The sequence below is a fragment of the Mauremys reevesii genome, linkage group 18, assembly GCF_016161935.1.
Source record: "Mauremys reevesii isolate NIE-2019 linkage group 18, ASM1616193v1, whole genome shotgun sequence".
In the NCBI taxonomy this organism is placed as follows: Eukaryota; Metazoa; Chordata; order Testudines; family Geoemydidae; genus Mauremys; species Mauremys reevesii.
The window spans coordinates 7037552-7064799 of NC_052640.1; the positions used below are offsets into that span (position 1 = coordinate 7037552).

At 43.0% G+C, this 27248-nt stretch overlaps 1 protein-coding gene across 15 annotated transcripts in view; it reads left to right on the forward strand.

The window, feature by feature from the left end:
* Positions 1-27248, forward strand: part of KDM2B (lysine demethylase 2B) — a 196888-nt gene that overhangs the window by 139204 nt on the left and 30436 nt on the right. For all 15 annotated transcript variants that reach the window (XM_039505272.1, XM_039505277.1, XM_039505275.1 and 12 more), the window contains 2 exons: positions 21098-21322; positions 25454-25597. In XM_039505272.1, the coding sequence (XP_039361206.1) occupies positions 21098-21322; positions 25454-25597 (369 nt within the window). The remainder of the gene's footprint in view (positions 1-21097; positions 21323-25453; positions 25598-27248) is intronic.

Genomic DNA, 27248 nt, shown 5'->3' on the forward strand with positions numbered 1-27248 from the left:
CAAGGCTGTTGTGGAGCTAAATTCATGTTTATAAAGTACTTGGATATTATAGGAAATTCATATCATATATAACACTTCTAGATCATATTTGTTCATTTTAAAGATGTAAAAGAGCCTTCATTCATGTTAATACTTCCAATTCATCCTAATTTATAAAACTCCAACATCCACCCATCTCTTGCAATTAATCTTTCAATAGCAATAAGATTCTAACATATCTTTTCCTGTAGCTGGAGAGCAAGTGAGAATAGCCGATTTTTAAAAATTGCCGCATTCCAATAGTGATTTGTTTAATAAAACCCTTGGCTATGCCCAGGAGCCTAGGATCCATACAGCAATTCCTCATTGAGAAGTCAGGAATATGGAACTTTAATAGATTTCTGAAACCTACCCGATCAGTATATTTGACTGACGTATATTTTCAGATTCGGGGATGGGGTGGGGGAATTTTCCAAACTGGCCACCTAATTTGTGTGTGGTAATGGACATGTAGGGTCACTCACTCATTCTGGGTGTGTGTGCACGCATGTAGATGAGGTGGCCAGCTTTTTAACTGTGGACCATTGCCTGTATATGTGAAAATGTGGTAGAATCCCAAGGTTGTGACTCACGTGGGGGATGCAAAGTTTTATCTGGAGAATTGGGACACCGGGAGACATGCTAGCAGCTTGTTAGAGAGGAAGGCTCAGATAGTCAGAATTTGGGTCCTGGAAGTTCTACTGTATATATTGATTTAGACCCAGTCCTGTAGGCCTTACTTCAGGTATTTAGATTCTGAGGGAGTGTGGCCTAAATAAGGACTGCATGATTTGTTCCTTAAGGCATGTCTGCACTGTACCTGGGACGTGATATTCCCAGCCAAGGTAGACAGACTTGTGCTAGCTCTCCTTGAGCTAATGTGCTAAAAATAGCAGTCTGGATGTTGCAACATGGGCAGCAGCTTGGGGTAGCCACCTGAGTTTGAACTCAGAGGATTGTGTAGGCTTGGACTCAGGTGGCTAGCCTAAGCCACAGCCTGTGCCACAACATCCACACTGCTATTTTTAGCACATTAGCTCAAGCAGAGCTAGCATAAAACTGTTTACTTGTGCTGGGGATCACACCTCCCAGCTGCTGTGTAGACATATCCTTAGATTGTAAGCCCATTAGAGCAGGTACTGGTTACGTTTTCCTCTCTCTGTACAGTGCTGAGAATATTGCTGCTGCTCCATAACTGTAATCTTCCATCCAAAAAAAGTGGCTAACTCATGAATAGTGTCTTGTTGGATAAAGTGCATCTTTCCCACCTCAAAGGTTTCTATCACGTGGGAAATCTTATACCTCAAGCTGAATTTCTTGGGGGATAAACTTTACAGTGGAATCTACAGTCGGAAACTGGATAGCAGAAGTTTTATGCTTAGTTCCTTGAACACTCTTTGGATTTGACACAAGAATTCCTCATTATAAGTCAAGATGTCTGCATCCTTGATGCAGGACCTGATCCTGGAAGATGGTGAGCACTCTGAGCTTCCAGTGCCTTTCAGGATCCAGATTGACTCCTTTTCCCCTGGTCTTCAACTTCTTCCTCTTAGCCTTAATTTATGCCTTCCAACCTTCCATCCTGGAAAGACTGAATAGAATTCTTTAACTGGCAAAAGGGGTTGCTGCAGCATACTTTAGGCACTCCCTCCCCATCCCTAGGGTTTAACCTTCCAGCTGACATGGAGAGAAAGAGACCCCGGCCTACAGCCTAGTAGCACAGAGCACGGATCACTAGCCCAGTGGGCTGATCAGGATCTCAAATTTTATCTGTCATGTCAAGAAGCCAAATCCTGAAGTCAACAGTTTTGATCTCATATTGATCTCAAAACTTTCCATTTTGCCTTAGTAGGAACCAAAGATCACATCTGTATAAGGTCCACAGGAATACGTGTAGTTTTCAAACTACTTCATATTTGCTGGAAGACAATAGTCAACTGCAATAGCATGTATTTAAAATCTATAGAGTATTCTGGTCTCAGCTCAAGTTGTGTTGATAATGTCAATAACAATTTCTAAATAATTCATATACTGAGGACCTATTATTTGTTGAAATAGTTAGAAACAGAGACAGTGAGCCAGGTTCTGATCTCTGTTACACTAGTATAAACCCAGAGTATTCTAGATTTATACAGGTGTATATGTGAGCAGTATGTGGACCTGTAACTCTAAATGGCTGGTTTACATTACCACAAATTATATAAGAATATTTGCTGGGCCCTCCATAAATACATTTTTACAGTTTTCTCTCTTGATTTTAAGAGAAGATATTTAAGAAATGTCATTTATAACTATGTCATTGGAGTTGTAAAGGAAGTCAAGAGGTGTATTTAAAGGGGCACTGCACTGTTAATTAGTACAGGCCAAAAAACTTAAAAAAAAAAAAAAAAAAAAAGTTTCCCTGTAGTGTTTGTATCTATTGCAGCTTTGTGCCAGTGCATGAGAATCAGTGAGGGAAAGCGACCAAAAACAAAAGTGAAACTTAGCAGACTTTCATGGTCTAAGATGAACAAATTGTAAAAAATACACAATGGGTTTCTACGGTGAAAAGTAACAGAGATTTTTTTAAAATTCTTTCAGTGTTAATAATAAAAGGCATGGCAGTGATGATCATGCAGCTAAAGAAAAAACGTTACTTTAAACCAGACAGTGCCTCTTTAAATGGTGTCCTGCCTTTTTGTGAGCCTAAATGCAACATTGTGCTTTGGATCAGACATGAGAAATACAAAATAAACTGACTATGAACTGAAGTGCAAACTGGCAAGGCAGATCTGACTGTGTGCAAAACCAAGTAGCATATATGGTAAGAAGTTAATTAGACTTTAATTCATATTTGTTTTAATAATCTTAGGTATGTTTAGTAATACAGTGATAGATTTGTATCTTTCACAGTGCTCTAGCTTTCTCATGTTAAGGACATTAAAATGTTCATGTGACAAGAGGAGATTTTCTAAAGTGCTCAGCATTGGCCTAAATCTGCTCCCAGTGAAGTCAACACAGAGTGCTCTTGAAAATGCCTCATTACATACTTTGTCTTTACTAGCCTTAGTTACTTCCTATCAGTGCTACCCACCACTGCATTTCCACCATTGATAGCAACAGTGGAAGTGCTAGTTTAGATCAATTACAGTGTTTTAACCACAGTATTGTCTAACAGTGCTCCAAGCATTTGTATATGGTACAGCATTAAAAACACAGCGTTTGGAGCCTACCCTAGAACTATCACACGTGGAGCTACACTTATAGTAGCAATATTGGGAAAACTGTGCTCAAACCCTCATCAGGACAAGGCCTAGGTAGCTGTTCTTGGGTAGTTGCTGTGCACTTCTCTGTAAGGAAGTGAAAATAATAAAGTGAAATGGTGATCAGCATTTGGGATTTAAAGCTGAGTCAGCTGAGCTAAAACTGAGTCAGTCTAGTATATAGGAACAAGAGAACTGGGAAAGGAAGGGGAAAAGAGACTCTCTGCATGGATTCTCATGCTACATTTTCTGCTGGCTGTGATACAAATAAAATTTTGCATCCGTTACTCCAGTGCTACTGAAGTGGAAAGGAGATTTAAATTGTCAGATTATGTCTGCCCATAATTTAAAGGTGTTTTGAAGTACAGTTGATCTCACATAATATTGGTTTAATTCCGTTTGCCATTGCGTGATGCCTGCTCTCCTCTGAATGGACTGTGGTTTTGGGCATGTGGTAAAACTTTATTCATGTCACTTTTTATAGAAGGGTGGAAGTTCAGCAGGGTGATTTCGTCATAACACTGATCACCACAGCTGTAAAGACTAATATAGATGGCCATGAGTATCCATTCCTCAGCAGAGACTGCCTGTGGTAAGAGAGACTGCTCAAATGCAGATGCTGGGTAGCTTTGCACAAGGTTTTGAGTTTATTTTAATTGTGAGAAGCTGATCTTGTCACCATCCCTTCTGGGTTGCTGTGTCCTTTGCATTTCTCAGGCTCAGATGGGAAGGTCATATGCTCTTACTCTTCCACTGGAGGAAAATTATTCCCTAGATTGAGATTGTGAGAGGCAAGGAAAGACAGAGGTTACACAAACAGGAATGGAGTTAGATTGAGGGCATGTGTTCAACATGGGGCTTGGAAATGTCTGAAATTGGAGGTGATGGACATTTCTAGAGTTGCATGAGGGATCTCTCTCATTTTGTGAGGCATGTAAAGAGCTGTTGCTTGTGAGCAGGTGGCATAGAGAGGGATACAAAGGCAAATTTTGCTCTGTCTGCTATAAGCTGTAGTGATAACAGCATTGAAACTCAGAGGAGCCTGCTCCACTTCCAGCTGCTAACAAATCCTAAAAAAACCTTCCAAATATGTTTGTTTCAGAGTGGTTGAAATCCTTAAGCACAAGCAGGATGAGAAACTGCTTGAGGCACTCCACAAAGGCGTAAGAGTTGCTGAGGCTACTATGGATTTGCCACACACCTGCTCACCCTCCAGCAGCAAGACTGGACTGGAAAACAACTGTCAGTCTGATTTCCCACTGCCATTTTGGAGTCCTGCAAACCCTGAAGAAATTAATTACCAAGGCCAAATTCTTGAGTATATGTCCCTCTGGATGCTCCACTGTAGGAAGTGTGCACACTAATGCACTCTTGACCAGAGAATACAAAGCAGTGCCCGTGGGCCCATGCCTGCGCTGAGCAGCACCACGTGTCTCTAAGCAAGGACATATAAGGAGGCACAGGCCCGCCGCCATTCAGTTCTTTCTCAACCGTTTGCGGCTCAAGATGGAGCAATTGTGTGTCCGCTGATTCTCAGCTTCCCACCTTTCTGAACATACCAATTTATCCTTAGGTTTTTTCCTTTATTTTGTTTAGTTACTTTATTGCTTTTTAGTTTCAACACACAGTTGTGTTTGGGAAGGGATTTGTCCCCCCACTTTCCCCCCCCCCCTTAGCAATCCTGGGCTTGGTCCATTAGCACTCCAGGTTATGCTGAAGACTCCAGGGTTTAAGGCCTGCTAGACCTACTACAGGTCTTTTTCCCATAGTGATGGGCATTTGATGCCTCAGAGAAACCCATGTCCCATCACCGTGTGAGGTCTGTATGGGGTTTAAAGGCAGGTCCCAAAAAGACAGAGGCTAGACTGAAGTCCTGTCTAATGGAATGTTCACTAGCCCCAGCAAGGTTCCCTTCTGTCGCTGCCCTCCCCATGCCCCCCTCCTTTGGTACATTGGCCTCAACATCACTGGTCACTATGGTGGCTGTTGCAGCTTCCAGAGCATCTTCAGAGGCTGACATCTACGAAGAAGAAGCCTCTTTCCTCGACCAGGGAAACAAGGAAGCGGGGTAGGTAACCCCAAAAATCCCACTCTGAGACCATGCGTCTCTCAAGAGGTACAGCAAAGACTCTGTCTGATACTGGTACCAAGCTGCAGGTACTGCACACAAAGACAGTATATGGAGAAGTCTAATAGACCGCACATGGAGCTACCTACCTCGGTATTGACTGAAACCTCTTGGCACCAAGATATGCACAGGCCTCCTACTCATGCTCTGCCTTCCCTGCACCACAGCTGTGAGGTCAGAGAAGTTTCTCTACAAGCCTCTCTGGTGCCACATTCACCTTCTCTGCACTGACCCTTTCTCCAGGCCCCAGTACCGACTCAGACCAGCACTCTCCAGATTTCTTTCTCCAGAGGGCCTTTTCATATCAAAGGAACTCTAAGCTGTGAGAGCCTCTTCTCCAGTACCGTTCAGATACCTGCAACTGCAATCCTCCCAGTCAGACCTTCAGCCTTTGGTACTGTCACCTGTGTCTAATGCTCCCCTTTTGAACCCAGGGGCTGATACCACTTTGTACTTTGAGGTCTTGATACAGGGCTCCCTTTTGGCATCATACCAATACATACTGCTGAGTCAGTGTTCTGAAGAGAATCTTTCGGACCCTACCAGATGTCTTAGATCCATGGGTTACAAGTACTCATGGGGACTCTTCCCTTATCTGCTGCCCCAGTGGACTTACTGGGGTCACGTTGGTGAACAATTTTTTAGAGTCCCAGCCAGAAAGAGATCCCAGTACCCACTAGTATCACATCATTCACAGGAACGTATCAGCCTCTTAATTTGTCAGGCCTCACATGAGATTGCCCTTCAGACATGGCAAAGATTGTGTACTCCCTGAACAGACACAGTCTCTCCAAATGCATCACAGCACCTCAGAAAGTTCTGGACTCTCAGGTGATGGAAGGACACACTGAAGGTTTATGTAGGAACCCTATTCTCTGATCCCTCACCCTCAAAGATCCTCACAACAGATGCTTCTTTTTCGGGGTGGGAAGATCACCTCCAAAGGGCCACAGCCCAGGGCAAGTGGTCCTCACAAGATGTCACACTCCACCTCATCCTCTTAGAGCTGAGAGCTGTTTGATATGCTTTTCAGTGCTGCTTTCACACCATACAGAGTTGCTCTGTTAGGATAATGCTGGGTAATAGGCCAGCAATTTATTATACTGATGGATAGGGTGGAGTAAGAACCTGGACCTTCTGCATGGAGTGGCTAAAAGTATTGAACTGGTGCATTTCCTACCACATAGAAATTTCAGCAGTTTATCCCCCATAATACAATTGCAGACTCCCTGAACAGAAACTTCTTTCAGGACCATGAATGGGAGCTGAACAAATCTGTCTTCCACAGAATCTATCAGACCTGGGGTTACCCAGAAGCAGACCTCTGCCACACCAAACAACACAAAATGTCACCTTTTCTGCTTCAAAGAAGGATTTGGACACAACTCATTAGGAGATGCTATGATAACACAGGGGCCCCACACTCTGCTGTATGCATACCTGCCTGTACCTCTAATTTTCAAGACTTTATTCAGACTGCATCAGGAAAGAGTGAGTTATGCTCATAGCACTGTCCTGGCCAAGACAAGTATGGTACTTGTATCTCCTTCACCTGTCTGTAACAATGCCTGTCCACCTTCCTCTGAGGAAGGATCTCCTGTCACAGAGCTCTTGGACCCTGATCCACCCCAACCACTCCTCTGTGAACCTGAGAGCATGGTTCCTAGATGGTTCTTGAGCATGGAGCTAACCTGTTCAGATAAGTTCTGGTCAGTTCTCCTATCTATCAGGAAAACTAGTACCTGCAAAACTTCCTTTCAGAAGTGGAAACACTTCTGTTCCTGGTGTTCTCTTTACTCTTCTCAGGCATCAGAAGTTCTGCACTCCAAAATCCTAAACTATCTGTTGGATTTAAAGACATAAGGTCTATCAGTGAGCTCAGCCAGAGTACATGTGGCCACTATGACAGTCTTCCTCTCACCCATCAAAGGCTTTTCAGTTTTTGCCCAGCCTGCTACAGCCAGATTCTTCAAGTGCTCACACACCTTGTTTCCTCTTGTATGGAACCCGGCCCCTCAGTGGCACCTTAATTTTGTTCTCAATGTCCTGAGGAAATCCCCCATTGAACCAACGTCTACCTGCTCTCTCTTCCACTTTTTCATCAAGACTGCATTCCTTATATCCATCACTTCAGCTAGATGAATGGGAGAGCTTGGTGCTCTCAAGGCAGGGCCACCATTTATGCCCTATAGAGAAAAGGTTACACTGCATCCCCATCCTGGCTTCTTCCCTGAGGCCTCTTTAGATTACCATCTATCCAGTGTTCTACCCAAAGCCTCAAGCCTTCAGAGATGAAACCAGCCTATGTACGCTGGATGTCAGAAGGGCTCTTGTCTTCTGCCTTGACAGGACTAAGATCTTCAGGGCCTCTCCCAGATTATTTGTATTATTTGCAGAGGATGAAAGGACAACATATTTCCACTCAAAGAAGTGGGTTTCGTGGTGCATTTTAACCTGTTATGAATCCACTGGGATACAGCCCCCTCACAGAATGACGGCATGCTCCACTAAAGCTCAGTCCATATCTATAGCTCTACTGAAAGACATTCCCATACCAGAAACCTGTAGGGGCTGCAACTTGGTCTTCCGTTCATACCTTTTGCCAAGCATTATGCCATCTTACCTGTTTCCAAGGATGACGCTGCCTTTGGTGATGCAGTCCTCCCAACCATCTTAGACTTGCCTCCTCAGCACCCATCTCCTTATTGAGTTACTGCTTGCAAGTCTCCTACAGTGGAGCACCCATAGGGACATATACTTGAAGGAGAAGTTACTTACCTTACAGTAACTTGAGTTCTTTGAGATGTTTTGTCTCTATGATGCTCCACCTCCTACCCTCATTCCCCTTGGCTGTCAAGGCTCCGTTTTGCAGTTGAGAAGGAACTGACTGGCAGTGGGTCCACACTTCCTTATATGCCCTTGTTTAAAGGCACGAAGCATTGCTCTGCGCAGGCCCATGGACACTGCTTTGCATTCTTCATTTGAGAATGCATGGGTGCATGCACATCCTATGGTGGAGCACTCATAGGGACAAAACATCTAGAATTCAAGTTACTGAAAGGTAAGTAACCTCTCCTTCAGCCTGTCAGTGATTCACTCCAAGCTCGTGGATTTACACTGGTTGGAGCTTGGTGCACAATGTATCACTTTACTGGAGAGCTTCACTTTATATTGCATAGCAGATATTCTTCCAAATACTCTGCTTGGTGATTTGACAGATTATTTCTCGCCTCAAGAGGTTACAGTTGGAACATTGTGTCCCCTGCAGGGAGTAATTGTAAACATAGAGAACCTGAATGAATGACTTTATCTACCATCTTTGATTTAATATTTTCTTTCTTATCATCTCTTAGCCACTTGCTTTGAACTTTGACAGATGCCCTTTTTTATGATTTTACATCAAACAGGCAAACTAGACCCCTTAGGACTAAGTGAGAATTTGAATGGAAGGGAAAAGTGAATGGACGTCTCTGGTTTTTAAATTGGTGTCCTCAAAGTACCACTATATAAAGTCACTTTTTTTTTTCTCACTTGAGACTCCTCCCTCACACAGATGTGAAGAGCCAAGAATGTGAATTCTTCCTAGGTAAGCCCTAATATTTTACAAAGGAGATGGTTTCTTTTAATTTTCAGGGCAGTAAATATGCTGTTGAAAAACAGATTCAGTTTCAAGGCCAGGCTGTTTGAAATGAGTTGATGAGTCTCAGTCCAGTTGTTATCAGACTGATACCCATATCACCAGAAGCTTAATCACATTCAGTGCTAGTTGGCCCCTTTGTTGATACTCTCAGCATTGAGCCCAAGGATTAAGCCCTCGATTCAGCACAGTATTTAAGCATGTGTCTAACTTTTAAGTATGAGTGGTCCCATTGAAGTCAGTTGCACTACTTACACTTAAAGTTACACACGTGTGTAAGTGCTTTGCTAATTTGAGGCCTAAGGAGTCCTATGAGACCATAGAATCAAAGTGTACTAGAAACATTACCTTCATTCTAAGAATAGTCTTCATATTAAAGGATTCTTCTCCCTGGACATCCACCATAAATGCACTCTGTTTTGCCTCCATTGGGCTCTATCTGGAATGCATAAAATAAGACAGGGATAAAAGACCCTGCTGCCTGTTAGTGCTCTAGGGCAGTGGTCCCCAACCTTTTCATCTGGTGAGCACCAGTCAAAGGACCGTGGCAGCAGTGGAGCACCTGCCGAAATGCTGCCGAATTTCAGCAGCATTTCGGCGGCGACGCCTCTTGATGACGTCACTTGTCGGCAGCAAGTGACATCATTGAGAGGCGTCACCGCCGAAACACCGCTGAAATTCAGCGGCATTTCGGCGGATGCTCCACCGCCAGCCAGGACACGGGTGCATTTAGATGGCCCCGCGGGCGCCATGGCACCCAGGACGCGGGCACCGCGTTTAGGACCCCTGCTCTAGGGTTCTTGGAGACATACTGCTATATATGCTTTGGGGGTGCTCCAGAGATAAAGGATTTGGGGAGGAGATGTGAGGCAGGATTCCCGCACCCTTCAGTGATACTCCCACTCATGCTGCTGTTGCTGATATAGAGAGCAGTTTCAAGGGCTATGGCTCTCACAAATTACCAGGTACTTTGGCATCACTCTGTCTCCAAAGTTCGAATGCTGCAGAGCTAGAAGGTTGCAGTTGTCTAGCACATGGAAAAATGGACTTGAAAATGTACTTTTGCAGCCTTGGAAAGCCACTCTTGCTTGATAGCAAAGAGAAGTGCTCCATTGATATGCACTGTAAACATCTGCATCACACTTCCATTTTACATTCTTCAGCCACCCTATGAACTACTCCTCTTCTCTTTCACTTTATGCTTTTTTTCCTCTTCTTTCCTTCTGGCTGTCCTTTCTGGGAAGCTGCATTCCTGTATGTTTGGATTGCTATATAACTTTATACTGACAGAAACTCCAGAAAAAAATTAACGGGAACCCCCCCCCCCAAAACTAAAGGAACCCTAACTGCTAAGATTAGTACCAACCCTTTGAATTATGCAATAGACCAGTTCATCCAGTACTGAAATGTAACAACTGTGTATCAACGCACAGGAACGTTACACTCTGCATGGAGCTGTATCATAAATCTGTTGGGAAAGAGTAGTTGGTGCAGAATTTGGTATCCTGCTTGGTAAGCATTATTTCTTTTTTGTGAGCATGTTAACCATCTGAAGAAGTGGTTTTTTACCCACTAAAGCTTATGCTCAAATAAATCTTAGTATTTAAGGTGCCACCAGACTCCTTGTTTTTGTGACTACAGATTGACATGGCTACCCCTCTGTTGTTGTTATTATTATTATTATTTCCTCTGTAAAGTTAGCCTATTATGTGAGTCTTCTATAGGCCCAATTCGGCAGATTTAAGCATCTTCTTAACTGTATACACTGGGTGAAATCCTGGTCTCTCAGAAATCAATTGCAAAATTCCCACTGACTTCAGTGGGACCAGGATTTCACCCTGTGAGTTAGGCCCATTAATTTCAATGGGACTGCTCACTCTCAGTGCATAAATTCAAGTACATAAGTCTTTGCAGCATTGGAACCTTCAAGGCACAAACCGTGCCCTCATTAAGATGCTACTAGCATTGTGCGGCCCTGATTATGACTGGGGCTTTATATACTTTTGCAGTATAAATATTTAACACTTTAAAAATAGGAATGTGATTGTAGAAACACAAAAACTGGCAGGGAGACCCAGATGCAGAGATAGTACTGGAAACTGCACTTAACTCACATTTTAAAAACCTATTACATGTCAAGTTTTCAGTGTCCCTTGAAAAGGTGATCTATTTAAGATGTGTAAAACAAGATGGAAGCAGTAACAAATAGAATGCCTTCTTTTACTGTGTCAACTCTTACCCAGCTGTGAAGAATATTCTGCTGAATACTGATACTGTGTAAAACGAACACATTTGTTCACTATCTTTCCGTCTAATTACAGCAGAACACTTAATGGTGTTCCCTGGCCTGGGAGGGGATTTGTTTTGATTGCCGTTTGAGCTGCTGCTTCCACGTGCACCAGAATGTTGTAACTACAAAAACCCACAGCTTTGCATTTTAACTCTGGGGCTCTAGCTAGCTCTTTGTACTATCCTTAACAGCTACCCGCTGCTGTGCATTGTAGGTATTTCCTTTTCTAAAAATAATCTTTTGCAAAAGACAACTCCGCCCTCACCTAAAAAAAAAATCGCAACCTCATTTTACATTTGCTCCAGCAACATCAGCCCCTTCGCACTCTATGTGCATCTATTAGCTTAATTAACAGAAGTCTGTTAAAAATAATACCCTCCCCCAAGAACTAATTGAAGTAGGCAGCACCCCAGATGTGTTCTCTCCAGCAATGAAACTGAGTGAGCAGAGAGACATCTCGGAAAGAAACCTGTTCTTACCATGCACTCCTTACCCCCTCCCCTCCTTTAGCTATGTCATCACAACCACTGGCAGGCCGCCTTTGTGTAACCAAATAGCTGCTGGATGGCAATTGGTCAGTCAGTCAAGGCCGGCCCCTTCCTGGAGGGGCTTCATGAATATGCATGAGTCCCTTCCCTTCGCCCCCCCCCTCCCCCCGCGCGTGTGTGTATGTGTGTGTGCGAGAGAGAGAGCGAAGCTCTGCTTCTAGCAGCAGCAGCAGCCTCCTTGCTCCAGCCATGTCAGATTGTTTCAGCCTGGGCCCACCATGAGAAATGGCCATGTCTGTGAGTGCAGACGAGGAAGATTATGAATCGGAACAGGATCAGGTTAGGATCTTGGAGGGTGTAGACGGGAGGGGGATCTAAGGCAAAGTTTGCACGAGGAAGGAGGGGTTGTGGTGGGGAAGAGGTGGTGAGAATGCAGAGTTACTATGTGATCTGCTTTCACTAGAAAGCGGGGGGGGGAGGGGGGAAGAAACAATGTGAGATCAATGAATGTATCATCCTAGGGTTTCCCTGCCCTGCCAAGAAAAAAGAGTGGGAGCTACTCATGTTAAAGGGTAAACATCTAGGCCACCTTATGTTCTGTATTTTAAGGGCAGGCCTTTGAACTTAATGGGTTTTTAAAAATCAGATGCAGTTTTTTTCTCCGAGACACACAGCTTTCCCCCACCCTATCAGCACACTGCTGAGCATTAAAATGGACCCTTGTGCACACTGTACAAATTGTTTTATTTAAACCTGTTTTTGGTATATGGCTGATCTGAGCTGCTTTATAAATACCCATGCATAATAGGGAAAGTGAAGTGGGTGGGATTATGGTCTATGCTGTTCTGTTTGTGACTGTAGATTTTTTTGCTGTCGGCCGGATCCCAGGAGGTACTGAGAATCCTCAACTGGTATTGATTTCAGTGTGTGTGCTAAGCAACTCCTACATGATATTCAGCACCTTGCAAGATCAGACCCTGTATGTTGAGTTGATAGGCAAGTACAGTTACAGTATATGGGGGAGGGATCTCCTTGCTAAGTTTTTATCATATCTAGAATTATTTTAATAAGACTCCTCAAATATTTGAGAGATCTGTGTCTTCAATAGCCTGCTACTGAACTAGTTACCTCACCTTACTTTGTTTTATACTCCATCTCCACTCCCAGAGGTGGAATAAAATAAAACAAGGATGTGTTAAAACAGAGAACTTAGCCAGTCCCTGCAAGATTTGTTCTTCTGAAGTTTTTTTTTCTCTTGGGGGAGGAGAATAAACTTTAAATTTATGAAGTAATCTGTAAAATAATCCAGAACATATGTTCTAGATTGCATACTGTACTCTCTTGAAGAGCAGCCTAAGTAATTTAAAAATATGCTCTGAGTAGAATTAAACATGTGTATACAATTAAAACAGATACTTTTTTATAACCTAAGATGTTCTGCATTTTAAAATAGATTTTTAAAATGTTTATTCAACTAATTGACATACTCTGCCATAAGAAGATAGACTCAAAACATAGCCTGTTTCATGCTTAGTAATTTTGCTACTTGCTTAACCATTAGTTATTGCACCAAAAGAAGAAAGGCTAAATAAAACATAACTTAGAATTAACAATTCCTTGTTACAGTTTCCCTGGAACTGCTTTATTGTGTGTTGCCCAAAATAGTTAGATTTGTTGTATTACCAGTGTTGTTAGATGTTTGTGCACTAAGGCTGTATTGGCTTGTGGAGTAGTGTTGTTCAAGAACTGTCTTGGATGACTAACTTTATTAAGAGTACTCTTACATTCTGAGGACAGAGTGAGTTTACAGGCCACTATTCCTGCTTGATTCACTGCTTGATTCACTGCTAAACTAGATAAGGTGTTAAAAGTTTCCACCTGTCCTTAGTTTAAAAAAAAAAAAATGTCCTGCATATACCCACCTGGCTGCTTCCATTGGTTTGCTTGATTTTGATGTGATTGTTGTATACTTTTTAAGTAGCTGAGCTATTAGGAAGAGGCCAAGATTAGTGTCAGTGGCACTATGCTAGATGTAACATGAGGGTGAAGTCACTACTGAAAATGAAGGTGCATAATTGATTAATTTTTAAATGTGGTTATCCCCCTTGGATTTTCACTTCTGATAAAATCTGAAACCTGTTAACATTTTAAATATTGCTAGTTTAAAAAAAAACACCCTAAAAGTAGAGATTCTTTCTGCACTATGAAGCTCTATGAGGCCTGTTCTATACTTCAGTTTTACTAGAATAACTATTATGATTAGGCATGTGATTTTTTTTTTTTAAACTGAAATAGTTATACCAGTAAAATCTCTACTGTGGATGCAATTATATTGACAGGTATAAGGCATCTTTATACTAAATAGTTATCCAGCTTCCCATATGGAAATAGGTCAACCAGTATAAAGCACCTTCATCATGATATAACTGCCTCTACTCTAGGAGGGTTGTACTGTTTTAACCACTAGAGTTAACATAATATATTGACAGACTTGGTGTCTGCTGCCTTAAACTAGTTTCTTCCTCATTAGTGTCATCTTACCAAGAATTGCTTCAGTTCCCCCCCCCCCCCCCTTCACCAAATCAAGAGTTTCTATCTAGTGTGAGGTTTCCTACTTTAAATAATGGAGGGGAAAGGGTTCAACACTCAAGAATTGTTGACCTTGCTGCGTTTGTCGAATACAAGACTGGGTATATATAATGGAGCCAGTCTTTTAGGCAGTTAATAAGGGCCTATTTTGGTTCAGGCTAGTGCTTTTATGGCTCGTTATACTTGGCTAGAGCCTGATCTACACTCAAAAGTTAAATTGGCATAACTACAGTGCTCAGGGGTATGGTAGCAATGCTGACCTAACCCTCCGTGTAGATGCAACTAGGTCAACAGAAGAATGCTTCAGTCAGTCTAGCTACCATTGCTCAGGGAGGTAGAGTTCCTGCAGCGACAGAAAAATCCCTTCCATCATTGTAGGAAGCATCTGCACTACAGTGGCAAAGCGACAATACTGTAGCTATGCCACTGCCGTGCCCGTGCTGTAGACGTGGCCTAGATGTGGAATACTTGTAAAACGACACGTGTCTGTTTCCATCTAATGGTTCTCTAGTACCCTATATAAAATGAGTTTATCATTCCAGTTCCCAGTGGACTTAGCGTACACATCTCTGAACCCACCACCACAACTGATAATTGGTAACCTGGCTGGTGTTCTTAGCCGAGATCAGGAACTCATGGGTACTCTGGAGACCCAGCTCCCCTCTCCGTAGAGGTGGTCTTTGGAGGTTGGGGTAGAAGCATGTTAGTGGGATATTCTAGGAAGCTTCTGCTGCCTGTTCTGTGGATCAACAAGGAGGTTAACTTTTCCAGGGTTTTCACTAGCACTAAATTTGTTTTTGTTTTTTTAATTGAACTTAAGCTCCCACTAAAACCTTGACACTCAATAAATGATAAGGAATTAACTCAGAGGTCTGCTCTACTCTGTTTGGTAGCCAGTAGGTTTCCATTGCACTGAGTAACATTGTAAAAGCTGATGGCAGCTATGTGCTCTAGTCAGAATGAAGATGAGGCTTTTTCTGGCTAACTTCTTGGTTCCTTATTTACCTGATAATATAAAAAAAAAATTGTATTTAAAATTTCTCTGTGTTAAGGTTCTTTAAAAACTGTCTTCTTGAGAGGCAGCATGGTCTAATAGTATGAGCACAGGACTGGGAGCCAGGAACTTGTACATTCTAGTACTGGTTCAGTCACTGCCATCACTTGTGGCCTTGGTTAAATGACTTTACTTCAATGTTTGCCATCTATAAAATGATGGGTAACTTACCTGCCATACAAGAAGGCTGTGAAAATTGGTTAATGTCCATACAGCACTTTGAAGATGTCAGACCGTAGATATGTGTAAAGTGTTTTTGCTTTGAATGATTTGTACAATGGGTGCACAGGTTTTTATGTAATTAAGTTCAGATCCCACCTGGATCACAAGTGCAATGAGTTGAGTCTCATCCCATTACCTGCTTGTATAAATCTCAAAACCACCACACAGTATGGAACAATCCTGACTCCTTTCAGGAATGAAATCAGACTGGAATAACAGTAGAAGGTGTTGCAAGTCAGGGTTGAGGTGCATTGGGAGAGTTGTGTGGAGGGGGTTTGCACATCCCTGCTTGGAGTGGTAAGTGCAGAAGCCACTCACACAAGAGCTGTCTTCTGGGCACCAATATCACTCCTCTTAGGGGCAAGCTGGGTCCTCCTTTTTCCCCAAACCAGCACCCATTGTCCTTGGACCCCACCCTTCCAAGTAGAAGATGCTGTATGTGGGTACCTGTGCTGACATAACCCCACCAGAGCCTTGATGGAGTAGTGATAGCAGTGAGAGCCCCCACACAGAGTCCTCTGCTTGGGGAAGTGGGAGGAAGTCCACCCACTTACGATGCTTGGGGCAGTTTACACCTCTTGGAACTATTATTTCAGGCCCTCTCCAGAGTCAGGCTGGTCTCAGTGCATTGATTAACCTCAGGTCATATTTTTTAGCTTCTCTTCACGACCATGAAGTTTCGAAACTTTTTTTTTTTTTGTAAAAATGCTGAGATTCTGATCAAAGCTGGGGCTCCAGGCATGGCCTGATAGTGCCTGTGCTTTAATTTAGCCCTGGTCTAAAACCTACTCAGAATGGGAATAATCTCTTTAGCATCTTCACTGCCTTAGGAAAGGGGGTCTCCAGCCATGATCTCTTAGTCCATTAATGATTCAGAACAGGCTTGGGGAAGATGCTGACTTTTCCAGTTATGTAACCCTAATCACACACATTTAAAATATGTGTAGATACATTAGACACTGGCTTAATGAGTTCCGAATACTGTTTCTGCAAGGTGCGTTTCATTTTGAATGATTGTCTAGAAAACCTTAGAAGTATAACCTAAATTCTGTTTCTTTCTTCACTCTCTTCATGTCAGTCACTAAAGCATGTTCTGGTTTGTTGCAGGGCTGCTAATTAACCTAATTTTTCATTAGAGCAAACAGCAGGGAAACATTTTGACTTTTGGGGAAGTAGGAAAATGTTGGGTCTAATAAACTTGACAAGCTTTCTCCCTTTTGTTCTCCTCCTCTAACATCCCCCACTACCACCAAAATTCAGGGTCTCCATTCATAGGCAAGACCGCATCTTTCTGTTCAAACTAGTAGTGTTTTTCACTCCTTAGTGCTCATAAGACGAATGTGCTGAAACTGCAACAAGGTATACGTAACCAGGCTGATGAGTAAAGGTTTCCCAACTCACCAAATGATCAAGCACATGTCATACCTAGGACAACTTGGTTAAAATCACTGATGACCTGATTTTTAAGAGGTGCTGAGCACTTGCCGCTCCCATTGACTTCAGTGAGGTTTGTGAGTGCTTAGCACTTTTAAAAATCAGGTTGCTAATCTCTCAGGGTATGTCTACACTGAAGGGAGGAAAAAAACAAAACAACCCCACAGCAGTGAGTCTCAGAGCCTGGGCATACAGACCCACCTGCTTCACTGGGTTTCAGCGCCTGAGTTCCATCTGAGCAGGAATGTCTACACTGGTATTTTTAGCACTGTAATTCGTGCCTGTAGACCCAGGCTCTGAGATTTGCTGCCATGGGTCTTTGTGTTTTTTTCAGTATAGACAGACCCTCAGTGCTGCCCCAGTGTTCCTGTCTGCAGAATGGGGATATTTACTACTTATGTCACAGTGATAGGAAGATGAAGCTAAATTTAGTTTTTGTAAGGGGCTTTGCAATTCACAGATACATGTTAGATTGTTATAGCCCAAATACACCTCAGATACACACATGTGGTTTGGGTATCGGGGTATGTCTACACTGCAATTAGACTCCCACGGATGCCTGTGCCACTTGACTCGGGCTGTGGGGCTCAGGCTACGGGGCTGTTTAATTGCAGTCTAGATGTTCAGGCTCGGCCTGGAGCCCGGGCTCCATGACCCTCCAACCTCACACAGTTTGGGAGGGACAAACTGTTCTCTTGAGGGCATGGCACGTTCACAGGCTTTGGACCTCAACACAAGTCCCGTAGAGCGTTGATGTTAATCTTAGCAGATTTCAGTGGAAATCTGCAAAGCCATTAGGGATCAGCTGGGACAGGGTATATTCCTTTAACAAAACATTTAACTGTGAGGGATTGGGGAAGGAATTGTCACTCCTCCAGGATCCTCTGCTCCTTCTCCTACAACAGCCCACTGCGTCAGTGACCGCTCACTCTGGCAGAAGAGGCATGGGCACAGCTTCCTTTGAAGACCCTTGGAAGTTGGAGAGGAAGTAACAGAATTGCTTGAGGTGGTCATTGGGGAAGATCTGGACTGGCCCCCTTGGGATGGACTTCATGAGCTGAAAGATCTTTTCAGTCTAATTTCTGATTCCTTCCTGCCACAGCCCTGGGACTGAGCCAGAGCTGACTTTTGGGGACTGCAAAATCAATGGGCACAGGGTGCGAATACTGACTTGTCAGTGAAGGATGGGGGCTATGAGGGACCTCTTATATCCTAAAGCCAATTCAAGACTGAGCTTGCTGCCTACTTCTGATTTGAAGATGGAGGGTCTGAGTCTCTTGGCTAACATCAGGCTGGAATTTAATGTCTGACTTTTTGCCACACACTAAATAAAACGCAGAAAGCCCCAAATCATGTAGGAGTGTCCTTCTTCAGTTTGAATCCGAGCCCCTTTCTAGGAAAGCAACCCACAGGCTAGATTTCATGCTAGTGATGTATTTAAACTACCAAGTTACAGCCCCAAGAAATTGTATACAAGGCCACTCTAGCCTCACTAACCAGGGCATCGTTCATTTAGACTATGGATTGGTTTGGGTCAATCAGTACCAGTACGTAAATGCAAGTAGTCATCTGGGCGGGCTGGTGCTATTGTATAGTGAAGTATGAAAGATCGAAGGTTTGCATCTCTTTATTTTTCTTCTGAGCATTAGGGATTTGTAAAGAAATCCAGGTTGTGTGATTCTGTCTGGCTTCAGATTCAGTCTCTGTCCTCTCACCCCTCCTGCTTTGTTAGCTGCAGTTTTTGACCATGTTAAATCCCATTTGTTAGATGTTGTGCCCCAGCTAGCTCCTAGAGGTTGGGACACAGGCCTGGAAGTCAGGGAGTGTGGGTCCTCTTCCTCGCTCTGCTACAGTAAGCACATCTTGCCTAGAAACATAGTTTTTAAATACAACTTAACATGTTTTAATTAACATTAATGTATATGGTGTTTAATACCTCTGAAAAAAAGATTAGCTGGTCATGGTCAAGCTTGGTGGGAAGTAGGCTTTTTCTGGCCACTGATGACAGATATGAGCCTTGTTGGTTGTGTATTTTATTACATGGTACGCTCACTCTCCCTGCCTTTTGCTGTGGATTTTGCACATTGCCTGTGGGAGGATTGGGTTTTTGCTTAAAGGAAGTGCTAGACCATTGTGTCAAAACTAACTGAAAGATTGAGGTGAGTATAGTCAGAAGATGCCTCTGTTGGGGTAAAGAACTCATCCGCTGACTTTATCTCTGCAATTCATACAAACGCTTCTGGAAAGCAAATATTCAGTCTTTAGAATGCCTGACATGGTTTTTAAAATACCTGCTTTTGGTGCATTTTGTGGTGGGATGATGCCGCTCCTCAATTCAAATTGAATACATTGTTTGCTGCTTTGCTATTGTTCCACGCCATGTATTTTTCAGGAGCAAAACATGAGCCTTCTAAAGTTTGCTTAATATAAGTGTGTGCATCACATGGTGTGTTCTTCCTCCTCAATTATGATGATGTGTCTGTTTGAATGGAAAAATAAGTTAATAGATGCCCAGTTCTCTCCCTTCTCCCAGCAGAACCCCTGGGACATGGGTTTCTCGCAGGCAAAAGGAGAAAATGTTTGTTAAAATAATGGCAGCCTATCACAGGTAACTATAGAAATTAGATACAGAGGGAGCTTATTAGGTCCAATTATATAGGGAGATTAAATATGGGTGGGTGGGTGTGTGTAGAAAGAATGGGGAAGTTTACAAAACCAAATTAAAATGTTTCCATGAGCCTTTCTTTGTTTAATTCCAATGGAAACTTTTGGTTCTGGGGTGGGATTTTTTTTGTATTTTGGTTTGTGTTTTTAACCAAACCTTCCCCTGCAGTACTAGCTACCCAAAGTTAAAGATTTGTGCTAGTTCAGCAGGAAGAGAAAGTGAAACTATTCTGATCTCATTCGACATGCCGAGAAATGCAGAAAGTAGACAAATCTCAAAAGTAATAAAGTAAATGGAGTTTGCTGCATTTTTTTATTTGATCTAGAACATGGTCAGTAATGCAAGAAGAAATTGGGGAGAGTGGTTAGATATAGGGCCATATCTTGCTCAGTTAACCTTTATGATCCTGTAGAAGTCACTACTGTAGATCTTTTAAATCAAGAAGAGAATTTGGCCTCTGTCACTTTCTCTTGAACTTGGAAGCATATGGCTGGATTTCTTGATCCAGGTGCCCAAAAGTGGATAAGTGAATATGTTGCAGTTTCACAAAGAATCTAAGTTAAAAATTTCTCAGTGCTTCTCAAGCTTCTGGAAACATAGAAAAAGTGTGCTTTGTACAGCTTTCTGGGCATCTCTGGTGAGAAAGTTGATTGCCCTTAATGTAGAATTCTAGTGTTTCATTTCTGAATACCTGTTTGGAGGTGATGTAAGAGGGATTGCTGGAAAGTATTCTATGGTGCCTAGGTCTCATATCCTATTTTATCACTTACATGAATTCAAATTCCTCTTCTCCACCATGAGTTCAAAGTTTACAGTGTACCACCTAGCCTCTACATTTACTTTCATCTCCTCCCTGGATACCTCCTTTTCAGATGGAGGAAAACAGGACCACTAGCATTATCTAAACATAAACCTGGGACCCAGGAACTCCTCAGCTCTGACAGAGATTCCCTCTGTAGCCTTGAGTAAATCCCTTGGGCCCCAGTACTGCAATGAGCTGCATATGGGTACGCTTGTGTTGACTTCAGTGGGGCTGCATCTGTGCAGAGCTCATTGGAGGATAGTGATCTTAATCTCTCTGCTTCGGTTTCCCATTTGTATAAAATGTGGTACTACCTCAAAGGATGTTGAGAGAGTTGGTGACTGTAAAAGCGACAATGTGTATGTGCTAAGTAGTCTCTATCTATGTATATTTCTAATGCACATCTCATCTTTATAGCTAGGAGACCATGGCATCAATAAAATATTTTTCCCCCCAAGTAAAAGGAGATTCTGTGGCTTAAGCAATAAATATAATGAGATATTCATCCTGTGTCTCTGGCATTTCCAGAACAGGGCAGTTGGACGACCCAAAGGGAAACTGGGCACTGCCTCTGCAGTGAAGCTAGCTGCTAATCGGACGACTGCAGGAGCGCGCCGGAGAAGGACGCGATGCCGCAAGTGCGAGGCTTGTCTACGTACAGAGTGCGGCGAGTGTCACTTCTGCAAAGACATGAAGAAGTTTGGTGGGCCTGGAAGGATGAAGCAGTCCTGCATTATGAGGCAGTGCATCGCAGTAAGTGTCCACTTGTAGCTGTGGCTCTCTTGAGACGCCTTGACAAGCCTTGTTCTGGTGGCTTGTGTCAGAGCATACCCACCCATCTTTCAGAGGTCCTACTGTCCGTAGTGACTAGACATGGGCTATAGAACTCACTCATCAAAGTTCATCTCTCCTACTTTAAAAGTGGATCCCAGTTGAGAGCTCCTTCTCGGACCTTTTTCCTCCCCCCACCCTCCAACCGTATTTAAAAATGTAATTTTGGATTCTCAGTAGGTTTGGGGGAGGGGGCAACATGAAGAGAGGATTATTAGAAATGTGCCAAAACTCACATCTTGAATATGAACCTCTTTGAATTTCAGGATGGAGGAAAATTCAAGTCCGATTCAAAGCAAAGGATGGGTGCGGGGGGGCTGTCTTCTGCTTTGGATCTTGTCAGATTCCATGAGAATCCAACCAACCTTACCACCTCAACTAAAGAAGGTGGAAATATTGGGCTAAAATCTCCCACAATTTTGGCACTGTTGGAACCTGAATCTCAGACTAAACCAGATCCAGATTTGAATTTGCCGCCGCCTCAGTTGTTCCTTTCCCACTGAGTTGCTGTGTTGTTCCAGTGGGTATCATCCACTCTCTGAAGGGAGGAAAGTCCAGCTTTTCTCTCCCATTTTCGTTGTGATTAGCTATATTTGTAAGTGTGAGAGTTTCCTCTGATGGATTCAAAGGCCTTGTCTGTGCTGGGATCAAACTGTGCCAGCTGCTATTACTATTTGGTGTGGTTTTTTGTTGTTTTTTTTTTAAAGGGGAAGGCACATTGTCTGCGGGTGGTGGTAATACTTCTATAGTGGCTTCCATCTGATCTTAGTTTAGTCTACTAGCACACCTATGAGTTATGTACATTTATTAACTTTTTTTTTTTATTTGAGGAAACTGAGGCCGAGAGAAATTGTGCTTTGGTCAGGGTCACACAGCAAGTGAGTAGAAGAGCCCTGCATAGAACCCAGATCCCCTAGGCCTGATTTTCAGGAATGTTCAGCACTCAGCAGCTCCCATTGTTCTCCATAGGAGCTGCTGGGTGCTGAGCTGTTCTGAAAATCTGGCCCTCTGACTCCCAGTCCTGTGCTAGGCTATACGTCCTCTTTAGAACAGGGGACTTGAATTCACTTCTTCTGGGTATGTTCCTAGCTCTGTCAGACTTGCTCCATGACCTTGACCAAGATTTTTAGCTTCTCAGTGCCTCCGTTTTCTGGTCTGTAAATTGGAGGGAATACCTACCTCTCTGTAAAGTACTTTTGCAGCTCTAGCATGCTTTTCATCTGAGTACTTTAAATTATTATTAACTGAGCTGTGACATGAATTCATTGACCAGTTTGGATGGAGAAATTTTTTAGTCATGCTGGTCAAATCTTGCTCCCCCTTCTTGTTGAGGGTCTACAGCGGGTTTATAATATGGCTTCACTGTCTCCATTGGTCAGGGAAACTGCTAGCAGCAACCAGTTTCAATCATGTTGTATAGTCCTGATCCCTGTGAAGGAGAAGGTTAGCAAAGTTGCACTGTTCTGTTAGCCAGTGGTTGCTTGAGGGATCCTCCACCATTTCTTCTGAGTAGTCCTAAACAAAGCAGGGCCACTCCTGTTTTGAGGGGGAAAACAATGCTAATACCATCTTCCCTATCTCTGACCAGTTCAGGTGTGTGTCCAGAATGATCACAGATCTTCATGGAACTGGATTCTGTTCTGGGCATCTTTCCCTGTATTCTGTGGGAAAATTTTTCTTCCTAGATCAGTTCAGTTTCAGCAATTTTATTTCAGAGAGCTATAGTCTGACCACAGGGTTGGGAGTCAGGATGCCCTGGTTCTACTCCCAGCTTGGACATGGGCTCTGGGGAAATTCCCATTGGTCCTAGTACCAGTGGGACTCCTATTTCAGCTTCTCCATTGCAAAGAACATCTGTAGAATTGTCTGATTACAGTTTAAAATGGTTCATTTTGAACGGTTGTAGTTTGTAACAGTGCCTCATGTTCCCATTAGCCATCCTGCCTTATATAAACTTGGTCAGCATGTCCTCCAGTTATTGCAGTAGCAGTGCATTGTGGGTACATATCCCACAGCTTCCAGCACAGGTCCTCAAGGCGAGGCTTTGTGGAAGTAATAATCCACAATTTATTCTAGTGCTGTTCAATAGATTTTGTTTTCGAGTTTAAAAATATCAACTGTATACAGAACACAGGTATTTGGTAACTTTACAAGCCTTAAGAGAACCTGTACTGCATTTCATAAAACAGGAAACTAATCTGCATGAAATGACGGAAGCTGCAGTAGCTCAGAACAAGAGAGGAGTTGAGGATGTGGGATGTTGTATGTTGCACAGAGTGGTTCTTCAAGGTGATGCAGGGGCATTGTGCTGGGAGGACCAATTGTAATGGTTCAGCTGCAATACCAGCCGTTTGTCAACACGGGCATTTCAGTGGTGCGGAGTGACCTGGGGCAGGATATAGAACTGGAGACCCTTGCCCCAAGCAAGAACAATTACAATAATCCTAACAATGTCTATGTGCTTTTGCAAGCACTTTTGTGCATAGACATAGTGTGTTACAAACATTGCAGCTACTTGCAATACAAACAATTTCTAGTAGGCAGAACTTCTGTGGCTTTGAACTTAACTTCTGTCAGTTTTCCCCAACTGCAGAATGGAGATAATCTCTCCGTGTGTGTGTGAGGATTAATTAGTTTATCTTTAGAGAACTTTAAAAATATTAAGTGCTAAGTATTTATTGACATGGTCTAAGGTTTAGAAGTGTTGCCAAAGCTAATACATCAAGTGTTAATGTATAGGGCAGGCTAAACAGTAGTGTCTTCAATGTCAATCTTTTTTTTTATCCTGCCTGAGATTTCAAACTATCTGCAGATTTCAATCAATGTAGTTATCCAGTGATGGTTTGTTAAGATTTGTATATACTTCTAAAATGAAGCCTTTGCCAAGAGTTCTCAGCTCTTGAGGATTAATAGATAAGTAGTGATATATAATCTAGCTGAATGCTTTTCAAATTATAGCCAGCTTCTTTTAAGTGTCTTTGTTCCCCTCCTTGTCACAAGACTTGCACCATATTGCAGCAAACCAAGTACTTGTGTAACCCCCGCCTGCTCGGTGTGGCACTCTGTCCTCCTCTAGTGGTGGCTGGGCCAGCTGTAGAGATGGAGCCTGCTACAGCCTGGGCTAAGAGAGAGGTATCTTTTAGCTCATGCAGTAGAGGCTCATGCATTTAACTCAAGAGGTCCAAGGTTTGATGCTTACTCATGACGTCCAAGGTGGTCCGCTTACACTTGTGTGTGTCATTAGTGCAAAGACAGTTTCTTAATTAGATTCCGGCACTTTGACACCAAGGTTACAGAAATAACTAAAGTAGGTGGAGAATTGCGGCATCTTAACTGAGATCTGGCCTGAAAGGAAGAATCTCTCCGTTGCTAGAAATTCACCCTATCTTCCTGTGTTCTTATACAGTGCCTACAAAATGGTATCCTAATCCTGATAGTGGCCTGTAGGTGATACTATGATCTAGATCTAACCATGATTAATATCTATGAGTTGAGAGATTTGGGTTCTGTTCCTGGTTTTGATGTAGACTTGCTTTGTGATTTTGGTTTAGTCCCATAACCTTCCTCTGCTCTTTATGTAAAATGGGGTTGCTGCCTACCTGCTAAGGGAGGTTATGAGGTATAATAGACCAATATTTTTGATCTAATGTCTCTTATTTCTTTTATGTCACTCTGTTAGAGAGCCCTGCTTGTGAGCCAGTTTACTGTATCTGTCTACTGTAAATTTCTAAGACCAAGGCCAATGTGCTGATGTACTTAGTGGGCAGGATTCATCCCTCAGGTTGTCCATTGACTTTAGTGGTGTTACAGGGGGCCAGGATAATCCCTAATGTATATCATTCACAATTTGTTGCTCTAGAACACTCATCCTGCTGTTGAAGTTCAGTGCTTGTTACATTAATTAGTTAGAGTTGGTGGCTCTCAGCACTTTACAGAATCAAGGACCCCGTACCACAAACTGCTTTGAGATTAGCCAAATGTAAATTAAATGTCTTGATCGTCTGCTCCATTATGTTACCTATGCCCTAATCTCTCTCATATTTGTGCAAACAGCCAGTGCTGCCTCACACTGCTGTGTGTCTCGTGTGTGGAGAAGCTGGAAAGGAAGACACTGTGGAAGAGGAGGAGGGCAAGTTTAATCTCATGCTAATGGAATGTTCCATTTGTAATGAAATAATACACCCAGGATGCCTTAAGGTGAGTCCAGAGAAATGACACCGATGGGAGTAATAAACAGAGTCAGTCACTTCCTTCAGTTAAAAACAATGAACTAAAACTAACTGCTTGAAAGCTTTTTTTGTGAAAACTGTATGAGAATGTAGAGCTGGCACAAGGTGCAGGTTGGCAGTCCGGGAGCCCAAAACCCTCTCTGAGTAGGGAGCTTACTCAAGAGGATCCTCTTTGACATTTAGTAGCTAGTAACCCCAATGAGCAGGGAAACCCCTGCTTTCCAAAAGAGCTTTCAGATTTCTTCAGCCTCCTTAGTATTTGACATAAGTAAAGGTTCATCTCCTTAGATATTTCTGGGTAAATAATTCTGAGGTGAGGAGATGAACCTGTGAACTGCAGAGTTTCTTAGAGCTTTGGTGTTATTTAAACAAAACAAGTTGAAAGTTAGGAGATTAGAACTTAGTGATTTAAATAAACCTAAATGTCAGTCTGGAAAAACTCAGTGAAAATTCCAATGTTCACCCAACATCTAGCTCTTCCTCCCTTTACAAATGGTAGTAAATGTGTGCCTCCCACCCAGCCATCCCAGTTGCTATAGGAAAGAAACTGAATTTGTCTGTTTAGATGGATTACAATAACATGGTCTGGCTGTAAAATAGTACAGCCTGCATGCTGTTCCTGCCTGGCCCTTACTGGGTGTAGGGTGGTCTTAGGACCAACTTGTGAGGGTGAGTAGGGTAAAGGGTTAATTGTCTGTTCCGCATGTTGTGGGTAAATGTGGGCAAAGTTGATCTCTGGCCTAGAGTTGAGCATGGGGACTCTGGGAAAACTACGCATGTGTATGCTGTGATTAAAAAAAAACTCGTGGCACCAAGTCTCAGAGTCTGGGTCAGCTGACTCAGGTTCATGGGGCTCAGGCTGCAAGACTAAAAATAGTAATGTAGATGTTTGGGTCTGGGCTGGAGCCCAGGCTCTGAGATCTCTCCCCTTGCGGGGTCTCAGAGTCCAGGCTGAGCCCAAACATCTAAACTCCAATTTTATAGCTTAAGCCTCATGATTCTGAGCCAAGTGACCTGGGCCGGCCTTGATTGTGCTACAGGTCTTTTATTGCAGTGTAGACACACCCACTGGGGTAGAAGCAGGATCTTCCACTTGGATTAAATCAGTTGTGGTCCTTTGCCTGTACAGAGAAGGTTTGTCTCCCACCTTTAACTAGAGAGTGGTCTTGCAGTATGCGAGAAGGAGAGAGAGATGACTTCTTTAGGACAGCGGAGGGTGTATGGCTGGAGTGTTCGGTGATTCAAGAGCAGAGTTGAAGCTGGCAATGAAATCTCAGCTAAGTATTTCTAGGCCCTGACATTTGTAAATTAAAAAGTCTGGTTTAGATGAGTTAAAACCACAATTCCCACCCTTCAAACAACCTCCCTACTCCTCCGAAAGGACAAATAGGTAGCTCAGTTCATGTGTTTGTCCATACATAAACCTTGTGTTCAGCAGAGGCTGGCTCTGAGCTCATTGAGCTTTCCCAGCAGTGCCTGTGTCCCGGTAGTCTCTAGGGAACGCAGCAGGTATGTTTTAGATTTCAGAAGTACTCTGCATTAGCCTAACTCTGCTCCCATTGACATCAATGGCCATACCCTTCAACGGGAGCAGAGTTAGGTCAATGCTGAGCACATCT